We start from the raw sequence: 17,610 nt of genomic DNA, 5'->3' as shown, positions 1-17,610 counted from the left end.
GTTTTGCTGGTTTTGTTTTTAAAACAAAGCCTTTCTGAGAAGCATCTGCCTAAATACTACAATAAATGCAAAGCCCTTTTCATAAACTAAAGACAATTAAAGCTGCTAAGAGTTTACTTTTATTACATCTCCCTGACATAATTTTCAAACATCTAATTTCAAAGTATCATAGTATCATAGTATCATTCAGGGTTGGAAGGGACCACAAGGATCATCTACTTCCAACCCCCCTGCCACAGGCAGGGACACCCCACACTAGATCAGGCTGGCCAGAGCCTCATCCAGCCTGGTCTTAAACACCTCCAGGGACGGGGCCTCGACCACCTCCCTGAGCAACCCATTCCAGGGTTTCACCACTCTCATGGTGAAGAACCTCCTCCTCACATCTAGCCTAAATCTCCCCACCTCCAGCTTCATTCCATTCCCCCTAGTCCTATCACTACCTGAGATCCTGAGAAGTCCTTCCCCAGCCTTCCTGTAGGCCCCCTTCAGATTTCAATTAACTTGGCATAGATTTACCTAGCATGAGTGCATTTACAGAACTTCTGGACTTCTAGGCACAACTACAAGAGGCAATGGCACTGTGGAACTCCACCCATAATGCTTAGAAGTCTAGAATAGGGCACTGGTCTCACCTTTGCACTTTTTACATGGAAATCTTTACAACAGAATGGAATCAGATTCCTTTAAAATGAAACAGAAACAATGGGAAGGAGAGGGGACTTTACACCTGATTGACACTGACAGATTAGTCAAGCCCACAGGTTGAGATAGTGAAAAACCCCCAGCAACAAGCCACCATGCTTCTTCCCTCTCAAAAAGATCTTTTAGAAACATGACAGAATAAAGGAGAAAGAATTCTCCCTAATTCGGTGCCATTGCTACTATGTATCTCCATCACAGGCTTTGTCCATCAGGCAAGAGGCAGGCACCAAGGATTTTTTCCCCACTGGAGTATTGTGGCCTTTTGTTATTAACTGTATTAAATAAGAACGCTTCCCTTTGCCACCTGCCGCATCGTAACTGTGCCTCTCCACATTCTTTCCCACTTCTTCATAACTGCTCCTCTCCACATTCTTTCCCACTTCTTACCTTGTCATCTCTTCCTCTAGCTCTAGATTCCCTTTCACGGCTGCCTGCAGACTTCTCGCCCTTGGACAACGCGTGTGCTCTGCCCACAGGCCCACGGGGCTGCAGCCCTGGTGATTCTTTCCTCAAAGGTTTTACTTCTCGGCTGGGACGTTTTATCTGAGGTGGAGCCCTAATAATAAGCAAGCACAACAAAAACATGCTAAAAACAGCAAAAAAAAAGAAGGCACCATTAAGGAGGAAAGACACTAAGATTTCATTAGTTCCCTCAGTGCATAATTACTACAGATGAGATGCCCTTAAGTCTTATCCTCTCTATATCTAGTTCTGTATGATGCTTAAAGTTAAGGAAAAAAATACAAAAGGAGAAATGTTTCAGGAGTGGAAAAAAAGGAAAATGAACAACACCATTAGATCAGTACTCCTAGCCAATCTTACAGCAAACCTGCATGTGTGTAATAAAGAGGAAACTATTTAGTTGAAGTCTTTATGTTGTAGTTGCCTCTGACTCCACACCAGGGGATTGTATCAGGCTACATTCATATGCACAAGTTCTACTCAATCAGATCACAATCCTGGTTTAAAAAAAAATAGGCAACCCCCAAAAAAACCCCACAGCAAACCAAACAAAAAGCCAGAAACTGGCCAATGGCTTTGACAAGCACCAAAACAAAGGAGGGAGAATTTGCAAGCAATCCTCCTACCTCTGATTTCACCCCGCTGTGTAAAAACATTGAAATGTAGAAATTGCCTTGAAAGCAAAAACAAGCAGAACCAAACTGCAACTCCCTAAACTTGTGTGTATTACCCACAGCGTCAGAGAACACACAGCAATGCCAGAAGGACAAAGAATTTGGTTTTAAGACGAGGAGTCACAGGCATTTTGCTGTAGGGACTGGATTTGAAACACAGAACTAAAACAAATGGCCAGGAGTATCACCTAACTATTAAATCTACTGATTCTTTGTCTGAGTATCTCAGCATCTGCAAACTCCAGCAGCAGTTTCTTGTTCTGCAACATCTGCAAACTTCAGCAGCAGCTTCCTGGAATATAGCTAAACTTGTGTGTATTACCCACAACGTCAGAGAACACAGCAATGCCACAAGGACAAAGAATTTGGTTTTAAGATGAGGAGTCACAGGCATTTTGCTGTAGGGATTGAATTTGAAATATAGAACTAAAAATAAATGGCTAGAAGTGTCACCTAAATATTAAGTCTACTGATTCTTGTTCTGAGTATCTTAACATCTGCAAACTCCAGCAGCAGCTTCCTGGAATATGGCTAAACTTGTGTGTATTACCCACAATGTCAGAGAACACACAGCAATGCCACAAGGACAAAGAATTTGGTTTTAAGACGAGGAGTCACAGGCATTTTGCTGTAGGGATTGGATTTGAAACACAGAACTAAAAATAAATGGGCAGGAGTGTCACCTGACTATTAAATCTACTGATTCTTGTTCTGAGTTATCTCAACATCTGCAAACTCCAGCAGCAGTTTCCTGGAATATGGCTTTAAACACACTTCTGTGTACAACTGCTACACTCTGCTTTGTATACATTTTCATCATACTTAACAGCATAGAAGAGTGGCTAATGTTCTGTATTTATTTGCACAACACTTAAATTTCATCATGAAAAAAGTGAATGAACTCTTGGGCCTTTACCTCTAACAAAGATATAAGAATAAATACATCTTACACTTCACATAACATTACCACAAAAATTCAGATGATGATTTCTGTCACTCACAGAAGTAATCAATGTTAACATTATTTTACACTTACATCCTTAGGGGTGTTTTGAAAGCAAAGATTCATTTGTTTGATAAAGCACATCAATTTGCAAGTAAACTTGTCATTTCTTTCTGTTAACCAACATCTCTCGTCTTACTTTGTTGAGGAGAAAGTTCTTCACAGAGAGAGTTGTTAGCCATTAAAATAGGTTGCCCAGGGAGGTGGTGGAGTCACCATCCCTGGAGGTGTTCAAGAGGAGATTGGACATGGCACTTGGTGCCATGGTTTAGTAGTCATGAGATCTTGGGTGATAGGTTGGACTTGATCTTTGAGGTCTCTTCCAACCTTATTGATTCTATGATTTGTTCCTTTGCTTGTGCAAGTATACACACATTAAAATTCTTTGCTATTATAACGTTAGAAACACATTGTCACGATAAACATTGCTGGTTTTAAATTGGATTTGTTGTTTCTAGCAATCTGTGTCAAGTTCTAGTAGGATGAAAAAAGAGATTTCAGAAAATCCACAAGCACTAGTTAACTAAAGTTACCCTGAAGGTGGTTACAGAAGAGAAACTAACCACTGGACTAAACACAAATTATATTATTTGTAGCTAGGAAGAGACTACGAACCACCATGTGCTTTCAAGATCTTTCAGTTCCAGCTCCTTACTGACTCCTCAGCCATCAATGAAATCAACTGCTTAAATCAACTGAAATGGCAAAGTTTTCTCCCCACACATGAGAATGGCAACTGTCACCAAAAGCCCACTTACTTCTCCAGTTCTTCTAGTTCCTGGCACTTAGATACATTCCTACCAGAGTAAAGTGACTTTTTTAGAGCTTCAGCAGTAAGTCTGAACTGCAGTTTAATTACCTTTTTCCCCCCAATGAGTTATATATAGAATAGAATAGACCAGACCAGGTTGGAAGAGACCTTCAAGATCACTGTGTCCAACCTATCATCCAACACCACCCAACCAACTAAACCATGCAACCAAGCACCCTGTCAAATCTCCTCCTGAACACCTCCAGCGATGGTGACTCCACCACCTCCCCGGGCAGCCCATTCCAACGGGCAATCACTCTCTCTGTGTAAAACTTCCTCCTGACCTCCAGCCTGAACTTCCCCTGATGCAGCCTGGGACTGTGTCCTCTTGTTCCTGAGACTGTGCTTTATTACAAAGGACTAAGGGGTAAATGAAATGTGATTTTCATGTTACAAATGCATTCAAAAAAAGAACATTAACAGCAACCCAGCTTTATTCCACTCCCTCTGCTTGAACCTCTTGTTACCTGTGTTCAGCTGGAACAGGAGGGGGCCAAACAGCAGGATCTCTGAAAGGCTCATCCTGACAGGATACAGGGATGTCTGCAGGTCTGTCCATTTTAAAACTCTCTAAAGTGCTGACAATGCTCTTCACTTGTTCATATTCTTCAACTAATTCTTGTCGGACCTGAAGACAGACATTATTATTTAATTAAAGAAGTTATTATGTAATTAAAACTTGTTACAATTCAAATTTAAACATCAACAAACAAACAGAAACGTGCTTCAAAACATATGCTACCCTCAAAAGTGAGGATTCCCAAGCCATTCCACTCACAAACCCCAAACCTGTCAGTCTGACACTAGATCTTTAACAACAGCCTAAACAATCGAATCTGTTGAGTTCATCTTCCTGTCTGTCAAAGTCATGACCTGACATGATTGCTAACACAGGGATCACTCCTCCATAACATGTGCTGATGCTTAGATTTATGTGTGCATGCTGGCATGTATGCAGGCATGGGCAAGCTTTCATACTAGTAAGGGTACTCCTGGCAGATCCTTAATGTATTTGCTCCTCTTCTGGCATAAAAGAACTTCCCCAATTACAGTCTGCAAGGTTCTATTTATAAAAGTGGTAAGATCATTCAAATATAATATTACAAAATTAACTTTGTGAGGGGCACAACATCATCACACAGTCAAAGCATAAAGCAATTCTTTGGTGGATTGCAAAGATTAGAAGAGAAAAGGGGAACTTCAATACTTCATGGCATAAGTTCAAATGATAAGTAAGTAAAATAGGAGCGGAAATTGAGTCTCAAAAAGAAATCATGTTGCAGAATTATGCAGCTGAGTTCTATTGTCACTAGTCAGGGAACGAGAACTACTGTGTGACAATTTCAAGATTACTTATCTGACCTTTGTTCCTTTGGATTTTCTTCTATGAAGCCTAGGAAAAATAAAAGCTGGGTAGAAATTTCCTAAGTTTTAAGAGATATGGCTCGTTGCAAGCTCAAATATTGTACAGCAAGGTCACTGTTTTTCAGTACACACCAGAAGCCCAAAACGGCATTGTTTGCTCAGGAGCAAAAGCTTTCAGCGCATTAGCTTAAGATGTGCCAGGATTCACCTGTGTGCACTTGTACTGCATCTGACCACATATCGCTCAGTGATGCTTTCCATCCTGCAGGATCAATCTCCACGCTTTCTCTGGTTTTTACCTGCTTGAGGGTCATCACATCCAGACATCACCTCTTCACTGAAGTGCTGGTGCACAGCTAAAATTAATCCATGCATTGCTGTGCATAGCTAGAAACCAGTATGGGCACTCTGCAGCTAAGATTACCTGAGGGCAGTGTGAATCTTGCCAGTTACAGACTGCAGCTGGAGCTGCAGAGACTTCTTGGCCCTTTCTACCCACTGGAAAGGCATATAGACTTTAACAGCTCTGGTGAAGAAACACTATGGTGAGGATTATTGCAGACTGCCCCTAGGCACACTACTGAGTGAGGCTACAACTAGCATATATTGCAAGGCTTAATCAAAAAGCAAGGATCTGAAAGCAACTTACAAGAAACCCAAAGAAAGACACCAGGCCCCCAGCTGCGCTCATGTCATTCATCCACATGAAAACGAGTGGGGAAAAGTATTGCCTGGGGATGCTGCAACCAGGCTTCATTGTGTGGCCAACAGAGAAAGGCAACTCAGGACAGTATCAACAGATATCAGTGATTTTGCCTGAAACCAAGACTCTTTGCTGTGCACATCCTGAGCAGATGCTGGGTAATCAAGACAATCAGGAGAATGGAAGTCTGCATATGCAGGCTGTCTGCTGAGGCTGTAAATATGGAAATGAAGCATAGAATGGTTTGGGTTGGAAGGGAACTTGAAGATCCAACCCCCTTACCATGGCTAGGGACACCTCCTACTAAACCAGGTTGCTCAAGGCCTCATCCAACCCGGATTTGAACACTTCCAGGATTGCAGCCTCCACAGTTCTCTAGGCAACCTGTTCCAGTGCTTCACCACCCTCATGGTGAGGAGTATCTTCCTAATGTCTAATCTAAATCTATCTTCCTCTGTAATAGCTTATTCCTCATGCTGTCACTACATGCCTTTGTAAAATGTCCCTCTCCAGCTACCCTGTAGTCTCCCTTCAAATACTGGAAGGCAGCAGCAGATCAGGAGCTACTAAACAGCATCACATCATGATTGCTCTTTCTAATGGTGCTTACTGGTGAAAAGCTGTAGCCACTAGCCTGATATATTCCTGTTTCCCTGTGTGCTTGGAAAGGAACCATGATGAATACATACAGGGTGCAAGGTCTTGTCAGCACACATTCAGAATCATGCCTCTTCCAGACTGATTTTCACCTGCTCCTCCTGTTTCTCTCTTGCGCTCTCATTTTCCCTCTCAAAACAGCATCTTTCCTTACCCACTCTGCTCTACATATTCAAAACAGCAGCAACCCCCACTTTTGGTGGGGCAACTTCATGACAGAAGACACTATCTGACATAGCTGTTTTCTGAGAATGGTGTATAAAAGACTGAATGATTAAATGGTCAGCACTCAGTAACAAGCATACATCACACCTTTCTCTGGAAGCTGCAGATCTAAAACACTACCAGGTACACCCCATAGCAATGTTTTGTTCAGCTCTGTATTATTTTCCAGGAATTTTCTCACCACAAGGACAAAATAGGAGATTTCAGCAGCACAGAGAAATTATTTTCTGGTTTCAGACTTAAACTGTGTATAAGAATAAGCTATCAAGAAGGACAGAGGCAAAGGGTAAACCCCCAAGGCCCCGCACAGCTTTTGCGACTCTGCATTTACTTCACCAGGAGATCTGCACGTGTCTGTACAAAAGAAGCCTTAGGTACAGGAAGAACTTGATCATCTCACAGGGCAAAGCAGCCTTCTTGTTTGTTCCAGATGGGGTAGCTGTATCTTTTCAAAGACACAGGACATCCGGCTCAGGCAGGATTGCTCTGGTAAAGACAGTCAGTGCTTGACATGACACCCGCCCCATGTCCTGGCTTTGCTTTCTTTGTTTTCTCATCACACAATCAGAAGAGAGATCTCCCAGTGCAAGAGCTTCCAGCCGAGTTACAAATGTGATTGATTACTAACTTGACTCCTTCACACTAACACGTATCCCTCCTTTCCAAAAATAAATCCAGCTGTGAGGCACAAAGGAATGATACAGCATAAATCCTTCAGGGCACCACTCCACAAGAGACGCCCACGTCCTACTCCAGTGCTCTGGAGCACACAGAAAAGGTGGTGGAAAACAACTGGCTAGCACAGAGGGCTAGAAGTGCTGCCATTCAGCTTTCTGGACCGGCAAGGAGGGTGGTATCTGAAACCTGAGAGAAAGTGAGCCTTTGATGGCTTGGAAGCTGAAAACAGACTAACAACTGCTGGCCATCTCTTATCCAGACCTGAGCAGTCCAAACTGAAACGCACACCTTTAATGCTTTATCAGTACTTGGCAAAACAACCAGCTAAAAACCACCTGCAATGTACTCAAACAACAGGACCACAAAGGAAAAACAGTTAATAAATTCCTATAGGCCTTAAAGAAACCAAAACAGATGAAACAAGTGCAGCTGAGATGTCAATAACCCAGGTGTGAGCCAAGAAGGGATATGCCATAATTACAGAGGTCTTTGGGCAGTGTCTTTGAGTGATCAGTGCTACTCTGAAGTAACCTTGAAGGCTGTAACAAGGACTATCACTGGTCTAGACTCACCCAGTCCCTTTGCCCGTGTCACACTCTTCCCTTGGGTGCTGAAGCCTTCTTGGGGGCTCCAGCTCAGGCTGCAGAGAACCTGGAGGAAGCTTTTAGATTATTTATATTCAAGTAGCTTCAGGAGATAGCATGGGCCTAGTTAGCAGCTCACTGCTATCAAACAGGAAGATCTCGTTTCCCCTCACTTCACCCCAACCATACTCTGCCAGTGCTCTTCTGGATTCCATTCTGGCACTTCAATACAGAAGCCTACCCTGGTAAAATGGCAGAAAATTAGCCAAAGATGGTAAAAAGAAAATAAAGGCCAGAGTCTTGATAAAGGTTAGCAGGGTGCACTGGCTCACTATCTTGTGATCAGGTGAATCCCAGGACAAAAAATGGCAAAGTGCAGAAGAGGGAGAAAAACTGGTGCATGTTGAGTGAAGGCTAGAATAATAGAATAAACCAGGTTGGAAGAGACCTTCAAGATCATCGCATCCAAACTATCATCCAACACCACCTAAGCAACTAACCCATGCAACCACACACCCCATCAAGTCTCCTCCTGAACACCTCCAGTGATGGCGACTCCACCACCTCCCCAGGCAGCCCATTCCAATGGGCAATCACTCTCTCTGTGTAAAACTTCCTCCTGACCTCCAGCCTGAACCTCCCCTGGCGCAGCCTGAGACTGTGTCCTCTTGTTCTGGTGCTGGCTGCCTGGGAGAAGAGACCAACCTCTGCCTGTCTACATCCCCCCTTCAGGTAGTTGTAGAGAGCAATAAGGTCACCCCTGAGTCTCCTCCTCTCCAGGCTAAGCAGCCCCAGCTCCCTCAGCCTCTCCTCATAGGGCTTGTGTTCCAAGCCCCTCACCAGCTTCGTTGCCCTTCTCTGGACTCGTGGGGGAAGAGCTTGGCCTCTCTGGCCAAGGCAGGATATTAACTGGATTCAGTTACTGAAACTGCCTGCTCCCTACAGCAACACCCTATTGCACCAGACACTCCTGCAACCCACATCACTGCCTCCACAAAAGCAGCATCATGGACACTGAGTGATGTTGGAAAGCCAAATGAAAAACTTTTCAGTCCAAGAGGTGGGCCCACAGCTTTGTTTTGACATTTCAGCCTTAAGGATTTAACCAAGCAGAAAACATATCCTAACATCTGAGTATAAAACACAGTAACCAAGAGCTGCATTCACTCTTTCTTAGTGGTAGTTCCAAAAACCATTCCAGGGGCTTCCACTGTTATTTTACAACCTGGCAACTGTTGTACCATTGGCATCATCAGGTTTTATTTGCTGTGCTAAAGCTTAAGCTTCCCTTAGCAGTAAGCATGGGTATTTGTACCTCGGTAAATACAAATGACACCAGGTGGGTTTTTCAATTTATATCATGCTGGAACAAAAGCAAGTTTCTGTAAAAGTACTTTCCAAACCTGCAATTGCCACCTGCAATTATTGTTAGTTACCCAACAGGCTCCATTTTTGAAGAAGTGAAAATAAAAATTCCTTAAACCATACCCAGAACAGACATCCTGTAACCCAATTCAATCCCATGGAGTGAAAGTACAGCTCTTGCAATCGTGGTTCTTTGTGAGCTACCTGCAGAATATTCCTTAATTACTCATGAAGTGTTAATAATGGAGCAAAACCAACACAAGCACATATTGACTGAGATGTATTTAAAATAATAAATAAAGGTTAAAATCATCCTTTATTCTTTAAGCAAGAATACAGTGCACCTAATCACTTGCTCCAGCGACCATGGTCAGTAAAGGTGCCTTAAAGGCTGCTCCCAGTGCCCTGGGAAGCATTAAACTCCTGCCCCAGCTCGGTCTGAGGCTCCTGTGCTCTCAGATATTGTGCAACACAGAGCACAGGGTCGTAACATGCAGCAGGTTTTGCTCGACAGCTGCTGGCCTTGTTGTAAGCCAGGACTACCTCCCAGGGGCACATTCTACTGTCATCCTGCAGCTGCTGAACTGTCACTGGAGCAGCTCTTTCCTACAAGCCAGCTGTCTAGTAAAAAGACTGCTAAAGCCAAGAAACTCTCTCAGAATAAACAGGGAGAATGTCAAGGCAAGTAAAGTTCACAGCAGCGGTCATGGGGGTAAACCTATCTTATAATGTTGTTAAAATAGGGAAAAAACCCCTGAGTTGCTCCTGATATTGAATCTTTCCAGTCCCAGCCTGTATTTACATAGATGAATATGCCTACATGTCTGACAAACCTCAAAGCACCACAAAGTAGTAACTTTTCCAAATGAGCTCAGTGGCCTAGGAGTGAGAATAAGAATGGAACTACATTCAGCCTACACAATACTACAGCTGCCTGGATGCAAAACAAATAAAGGTCTCAATAGCAGGTCACTTTTGATATCCCCAAGCCAATCTAGCTATCAGACAATCAATGGCAATGTATTTTCCAAAAGGTTAGAGGAATTCTTATGTTCTCACACCACTACTTTGGTGTATTTTTTGACCTTTCAAAGTTCTGCAGGTTGTGCCAGACTAATAACACAATCCCTCTTCCCAGGTCAGTGCTGATTTTGATATTCCAGAAGCAGTACTGCATCAGGTGGAACTGAGCCAGTCAGTTGTTCCCAGGGGAGCAGGTAATACATGCTGGAGGTGGGGAGCTTCAGGTTGGATGTGAGGAGGAAGTTCTTCACCATGAGAGTGGTGAAGCCCTGGAATGGGTTGTCCAGGGAGGTGGTTGGGGCGCCGACCCTGGAGGTGTTTAAGACCAGGCTGGATGAGGCTCTGGCCAGCCTGATCTAGTGTGGGGTGTCCCTGCCCATGGCAGGGGGGTTGGAACTAGATGATCCTTGTGGTCCCTTCCAACCCTGACTGATACTATGATACTGTGTTCACATTCCTCCTCCTGCTCCAAGCACAAGCAGCCCTTGAAATCAGGGTACCCGGTTGCAAAGTTGAAGCTGTCTGTGCAACATGAAATCCAAGCCACCAAATATTTGCACAGAATTTAACTCTGTCCAAACCAACCTGTAGAAATTTTAAAACAACAACTCCTCAGCAAAGAGTGGTTGGGAGTCTGACCCAAAATTCCAACTACTTCTGTTTGAGGATGCCCCTGCTTACTGTAGAGGGGGTTGGACTAGATGACTTTTGGAGGTCCCTCCCAACCCAGACCATTCTATGACTCTATGGTTTACCTATGCTCTCCATTGCTCAATAAATTGCTGGGAAAATCCTGAAGTATTTACTCAGGATGGAGCACCCATTGTAGAGGAGTGACCAGACAGGGAGAACAATGGTTCATGTAACCAGTATGAGTTGGTCAACTGCAACGTCATGGCTGGAACTATTCTTTGAGATGTTAGTCAGGTGAACATTATTATTATCTTACAAGGGAACATGTACACAAATACTTGAACTGAGTTCATGTGGTGGTGAGAGAAGGTTCAGTTCTCCCTCCCTCACAAAGAAACAAACCCCGGCTGACTCAGTCGGAGAAGCAAAGGATATGCTATGTTTACAAGCAGGATGAAATGCAGTGAATGTATACACAATATATAGAGTATTTACAACAGATACAGAAATACACAGCAAAGAAAGTAATACAGAACAAAACTCCCTCCTCCAGACAGAGGAGGGTTTCTCCCCTGTACCCCCTCTCTCCCCCTACCTCCCTTTTTTATCCAAAAAGGGTTAGAGAGAGAGAAAAGGAAGGAGAAAATTCTTGTTAGGCTTCAAAGCACATGCAAGGATTAGTTTTCTTATCTCTAGGTTAACAGGTCCCTGCTCAGAAGCAGACAGGCTGAAGAGACAGAACAGACTGGAACTGAGACAGATTCCAACTGAACTAAAACTTCAAGTTGCATTCTACCTATCTACCAATGAAATTCGTTTAGACTTTATCTTTGTTTTTCATTCTACACCAAAACATTCAGCCAGAGTGTTCCAGCAAATGTCCCTTTCTTAAGGGCACAGCCTAAAATGGTCACAGTTCACTACCTCAGAAGTACAAGTGGAACAAACACCCAGCTTGTCCACTAAACATACAGAAAAGAAGGGCATGCTTGATGCTGCCACATCCCTGCCACATCAGTGTCTCAGGAATCCTTCAGGAGGTTCAAGATTGTGAATGTGCATGCAGACAGCAGATCTCAAAGAACTAGTTTAAGTAATAGTCCTCTCCTTCAAGCACTGATATACAGGCATTCATGCCGTGGACCTATCCCAACATAGAATAGAATAGCATAGAATAGAATAGAATAGACCTTCAAGATCATCGTGTCCAACCTATCATCCAACACCACCTAATCAACTAACCCATGCAGCCAAGCACCCTGTCAAGTCTCCTCCTGAACATCTCCAGTGATGGCGATTCCACCACCTCCCCGGGCAGCCCATTCCAGTGGGCAATCACTCTCTCTCTGTAAAACTTCCTCCTGAAGGCTCTCCCTACCCAGTGTGTGCTAGAGATAAACTCCCCTCCGAAAGGTGCCAGTGGTTTTATCCTCTTCATATTCCTCACAGGGTGGAGAAACTGAAGAATGTAAAGAAAGGGCTAGTTTCATATGTCAGAAGACAGAATTTCAAACAAAAATTCATTGCATTCATCCCCTTAACTATGACCTAAGGATTGCTTTGCTTCTTCTGCAGGTATAGGAATCTTTAGCTACTGCACATCAGTGGTACCAAGTGGGTTAGACCTCAGCTTTGCTAAACATATAGTGCATATGGCATAACTCTTTCATGAGTGTGAGCTAAAAAGAATACCTAAATACTATTTTAATGTTGTGAACAGGAGTTTCCTGTGATGCAGTGTTTTGGTTTAATTTTTCTTTCAGAACAGGCTGTCAAGACAGCTGCTGAATGTGGCTGACGGTTTGGATGTAGCTGCTGTTTGGACTGGGAAGCAGTGCTAACATCCAGAGCGTCAGACTCCCTCTTAGGCTGTCTCAAGGAGTGAGAAAGCATAACAATTATCTATCAAGGGTGGGGGTAGCAGACCAGGTCTATCTTGGCAGGTCACACCAAAACACTCAGGTGAAGGTATGGAAAAGGTAGCGATTACAGGGCTGCATCATTTGATCTCAGGGCTATATTGTTTTGTTCCCAGTGCCAGTTCCACAATTGCATGAGAAGGCAAAAAGCCTGAGGATGAAACACTTCTGACTTTTTTTCAGTTGCATTTCTTATTTCTTGTTTGTCCCCAAGCTGAGACTGGCCCCAGCAGTGGCAAAATGATATCCTGACAAAGCTCAGCTGCCACCACTGTGTTGGGAAGTTTCAGAATTCACTCAAGCGCACGGCATGACAGACGTGGCCCCACCTGCTGTTGATCTTTCTGGGGATGGCTCTCTATTAAGTATTTATGGGACACTATCAGAGGCCATTCTGGTTGAAGTAAGGAGACTCGTGGTAAACTAAAAGGAGTAATTTCTGAGAAGGTGCAAATTTCAGATCCTCTGCTAAAGAGCCAGCTGCTTTCCCCAGGAAATAAGCCTGGAAACCATGTTAATGGTCCTCATTTACTTGAGGTTTTTCTCCACTTTCCACGGTGCATGGGCCTCTGCAGCAGTTCAAACAACACACAACATCATGAGACTTGAATTAACCTTCACAAGGAAAGATCTGTTAAAAGTTTAATGGAAGAATCAATGCCCCTGGAGGAAACACAAAATTGCACTGAAGGCAATGCAGTGATGCAGCTGGAGAACAAGGAAAAAGGCTCATGCTCTATCTTTATGTCAGCTACAAGTTCAGCAGGAACTAAGGGCACGCATGGGGCATGAACACCTTGTATCAGCGTGCCCTGAGGTGGGGAAGAGCTTGAAGAAAGATGCTTGAATGTGAGTATCTCCTATAGAACATTCAACATATTACATCCCCAGGAAAGCTAGGCATTACCACTGCTGCTTGGACATGTGCATGCTTTACAGGCAAGCTCTTAATAAGCAGACAGACTTCTACAGCTCTATGATAAACATCTGTGAATAGTACTGTCATTGCAAAATGACTGCTAACAGTGTTGTAGCTATCTCTCTGTACACAAAATACTCCATGTCCGTGTCAAGTTGTCTCAAACACAAAAGTCTAACCGAAGAACCTGCTGCACTAAAAAGGAAAACCTCTTCTTGAAATCATCTCTTCAGCTACCTACTGCAAAATCATATCTTTTGCAGGAACTATGTTCTCCTTTCCAAATATAACATTTAAGCAACATGAATTCTTTATTCTAGAATACACTTCTATTTGTTTACCCTCCAAGTTTTTTTGTATGGAACATGCTTTGTAGAATGAAAAATGTGATTACAAAAATTTTAAGAAAGATTTAAATACTGAAATTGCTAACAGAAGGTTCTTACATTTCAGCTGTGGATTACTTTTTGCCTCCAAGAGCACTCTAGCTCAACGGGGAGATGGCTGTGTGCAAGAATCAGACTAAGACCACTGGAGCTTTAGAAACACTATAGCATGACAGTTAACTGTCACTTGGACAACCATGCCAGTGACACCAACCCATCCCCTCACAACTTAGTTCAGTAGACATTAGATGGTCAATAGGTAGAACAGCAAAAGAAGTCCTCACTTTTCCAAAGTATTCAATCAAACACAAAAAGACCAGTGATAGACATCTTAAGTGAAAACAACAACAAAAATTATCCTATTAGAACAAAAGAATCCCTCTTGAACATGCCACAAAAGTTACTTTCCCACAAATATCAACAAAATATTTAAAGATAGCTGTAAAATTAACTGAAATATACATTCTTTACATCTAAACGTTTGGGGAAGTATAGTGGGTTTGTTTTAAATGGCAAGGGAGGCCATCCAGAGGGACCTTGACAAGCTGCAGAGGTGGGCACAAGACAACCTCATGAGGTTCAATAAGAGCAAGTGCAGGGTCCTGCATCTGGGTCAAGGCAATCCCAGGCACAAATACAGGCTGGGCAATGACTGGCTGGAAAGTAGCCCTGAGGAGAGAGACTTGGGGGTGCTGGTGGACAAGAAGCTCAACATGAGCTCTCAGTGTGCACTTGCAGCCCGCAAAGCCAATCAGATCCTGGGCTGCATCAGGAGAAGTGTGGCCAGCAGGTCAAGGAAGGTGATCCTCCCCCTCTACTCAGCCCTGGTGAGACCCCACCTGGAGTACTGCGTCCAGTTCTGGAGCCCCTATTACAAGAGGGATGTGGAGGTGCTGGAACGTGTCCAGAGAAGGGCCATGAGGATGATCAGAGGGCTGGAGCACCTCTGCTATGAGGACAGACTGAAGGAGTTGGGGCTGTACAGTCTGCAGAAGAGAAGGCTCCGAGGTGACCTAATTGTGACCTTCCAGTATCTGAAGTGGGCCTACAGGAAGGCTGGGGAAGGACTTCTCAGGATCTCAGGTAGTGATAGGACTAGGGGGAATGGAATGAAGCTGGAGGTGGGGAGATTCAGGCTGGAGGTGAGGAGGAGGTTCTTCACCATGAGAGTGGTGAAACCCTGGAATGGGTTGTCCAGGGAGGTGGTCAAGGCCCCGTCCCTGGAGGTGTTTAAGACCAGGCTGGATGAGGCTCTGTCCAGCCTGATCTAGTGTGGGGTGTCCCTGCCCATGGCAGGGGGGTTGGAACTAGATGATTCTTGTGGTCCCTTCCAACCCTGACTGATACTATGATACTATGAAGTAATAGAATAAAGGCAACCTTATTTTACCCTACCTGTTGCCATTTGCCCTTAATTGCTGGATCTCTGATTGACTGGCAATGTCTTTGGATTTGCTGGATGACACCTTGGTAATATACCATAGAAGAGTCGTAATTCCCAAGGAGTGCATATTCTCTTCCTTTTTTGGCATTATCGCAAATCTCTGCTAAATTCATCTTCTCTCTGAAATCTAAAAGAGAACATAACCATTAGAAAAACTAATTTTACTTCTTGTGGAATAAATGCAGACTGTGACACTTTAGTTTTGTGGTTTGTTTCTTTTTAACTCTTAACTGAATTGTGCCTCGTCGCCTCCCGTTCCCATCCCGCAGGACCTCTTTAACCAGTCTAAGATTTGAGGTCATGAATCATAACATCACAACTTCTTTGCTGCCATTGGTACCAATCCTGCTCAACTAATGCAGGAGAATTAAATGTCCTGCCCATGCAGAACCTAACAAGCCAAACTTTAATCTGTAGATCCCCACAATATATTATTAGCCATCAGCCCATGAATCACAAATGACACGAGGCATTAAATTGCTTTTCATACCGCTGTATTACATACGAGCCTGAATGTGCCAACCAGCATCAGCACTTTAAAGAGCCTTAACCTTAATGAGACTATGATATGGTTGAATGATAGCTCTACAAAAGACAAAGTCAAGAGCCTCATCCTATTTAAATATTTTTTCAAAGTTCTCTAGCACTGACGTGCCAGCTTGGATTTTTTTTGTCATTAACATGTTGCTTTGGGATTTATGGTAGAGTTAGCACTCCCAAGTTAAGATTTCTTAAAACAGTGTCTCCCAAAGTACAACTTTCCTCTAGTCCTCAAAAGAACTGAAGATTCACAGAGTTTACTGATTTATTTATACAAGTAATAAACCACAAACCCAGGGTCCAACTTCTCCCAGTAACCATTCAAGCAAGCAGGAGTAAACGACACTTTCAAAACTAAGCTATGTTGTACCAGCCAGGTTTGTATTTAAGTTCAAGACTGAAGCAGAGCCTGTCCCTTTATTTATAAATTCTACATGACCCATAGCCTAGTTCCTTACCACAGAAAAAGAGCTTAAGCTTCTTTCCCTTGTCCTCTGACTCAGAATGGGTGCGGTCCCTCACATTCCCTCAGATCTAAACTTCTGGAAATAAAAATGTTAACAATAAAATTCACAGCAATGCAATGCATTGACCAAGGGGGAGGAGGCCAGCTCAGTAAGGTTGTCCACTTGCTGCACTGAGGGGCTGGTGACACCAAGTTAGTGAAGAAGCAGGGAAGGAGGGATACAGCCACAGCAGGGGAGAGAGCAGGGAGTGGTGCCCAATGCAGCACACAGACCAGGTTGCACAGCTGAAGGCAGCCTTGTGGTATGGGGATGCACACAGCAGAAGCAGGTGGTAGCAGAGAGAAACCAGAACAGGGAGTAACATCCTTTTACAGCCTAGTAGGTTATAAAAATGTTAATAGTTTTTATAGAACAGACCAGACAAGATCAAGATGGCATTAAGGAGGATGTATCTTATGCCTTTATTTTCTCTGGTGCTTAGCAATATTCAAACCTTTGGCAAGAAGTTAAACATATATCCACATGACCTTCATTCTGCCCTGCTTGAATGCTGTCTATAGCAAACATGTGCTCTTCCTCTCAACAGTGCCAAAGTGGTAGCTCTTATTGCTGCCTGCAGCTGCACACCAGGTCTGCTCCATCACCTCTTCACTCCTGCTCCCTGCAACTAAGCCATGGAACCCTGCTACCTTCACTTAAACCCACAGACCACACAGCTTGCACGTAGCTGAAGACTTTTGAAGGAGCAGGAACACTGCTGCCTCACCACTGAGCACAGGAAGACACATAGGGGCTTATTTATCCTCGTGCTGTGCCATGCATTTCAGCTTGCAGATCATTCCCATGGGCTGGTAGAAACTTCTGGATGGGAGCAGAATTAAGGTGGAATGGGTGACAACCTTAATTTTGTTTTCTCTTGGTGCTGTGGAAGGGCAGAATACATCTGCCATACATGTAGCAATTAAGCTCCATGGCAATTAAGAACATTTAATTCTAAAATACCAATGATAACCTATGGGAAAAAGTAATTTCTCTTGCATTGCCCTG

At 43.6% G+C, this 17,610-nt stretch overlaps 1 protein-coding gene across 6 annotated transcripts in view; it reads right to left on the bottom strand.

Moving 5' to 3' along the window:
• The window catches only part of KATNAL1 (katanin catalytic subunit A1 like 1), a 48,653-nt gene that overhangs the window by 23,403 nt on the left and 7,640 nt on the right, over positions 1 to 17,610 (bottom strand). For 5 of the 6 annotated variants that reach the window (XM_068143268.1, XM_068143276.1, XM_068143255.1 and 2 more), the window contains 4 exons: positions 16,555 to 16,638; positions 15,508 to 15,683; positions 4,123 to 4,283; positions 1,093 to 1,261 (listed from right to left, as the gene is read on the bottom strand). In XM_068143268.1, coding sequence (XP_067999369.1) covers positions 1,093 to 1,261; positions 4,123 to 4,283; positions 15,508 to 15,669 — 492 coding nt within the window. In that variant the 5' untranslated portion in view covers positions 15,670 to 15,683; positions 16,555 to 16,638. The remainder of the gene's footprint in view (positions 1 to 1,092; positions 1,262 to 4,122; positions 4,284 to 15,507; positions 15,684 to 16,554; positions 16,639 to 17,610) is intronic. The other variant, XM_068143285.1, reaches the window with a different exon arrangement.

Source organism: Melanerpes formicivorus, unplaced genomic scaffold (genome assembly GCF_026170545.1).
Source record: "Melanerpes formicivorus ecotype bairdi unplaced genomic scaffold, bMelFor1.0.p_v2 SCAF_1, whole genome shotgun sequence".
In the NCBI taxonomy this organism is placed as follows: domain Eukaryota; kingdom Metazoa; phylum Chordata; class Aves; order Piciformes; family Picidae; genus Melanerpes; species Melanerpes formicivorus.
Note: the sequence above shows the minus strand (reverse complement) of the source record. Positions and strands in the feature narration are given on the sequence as shown.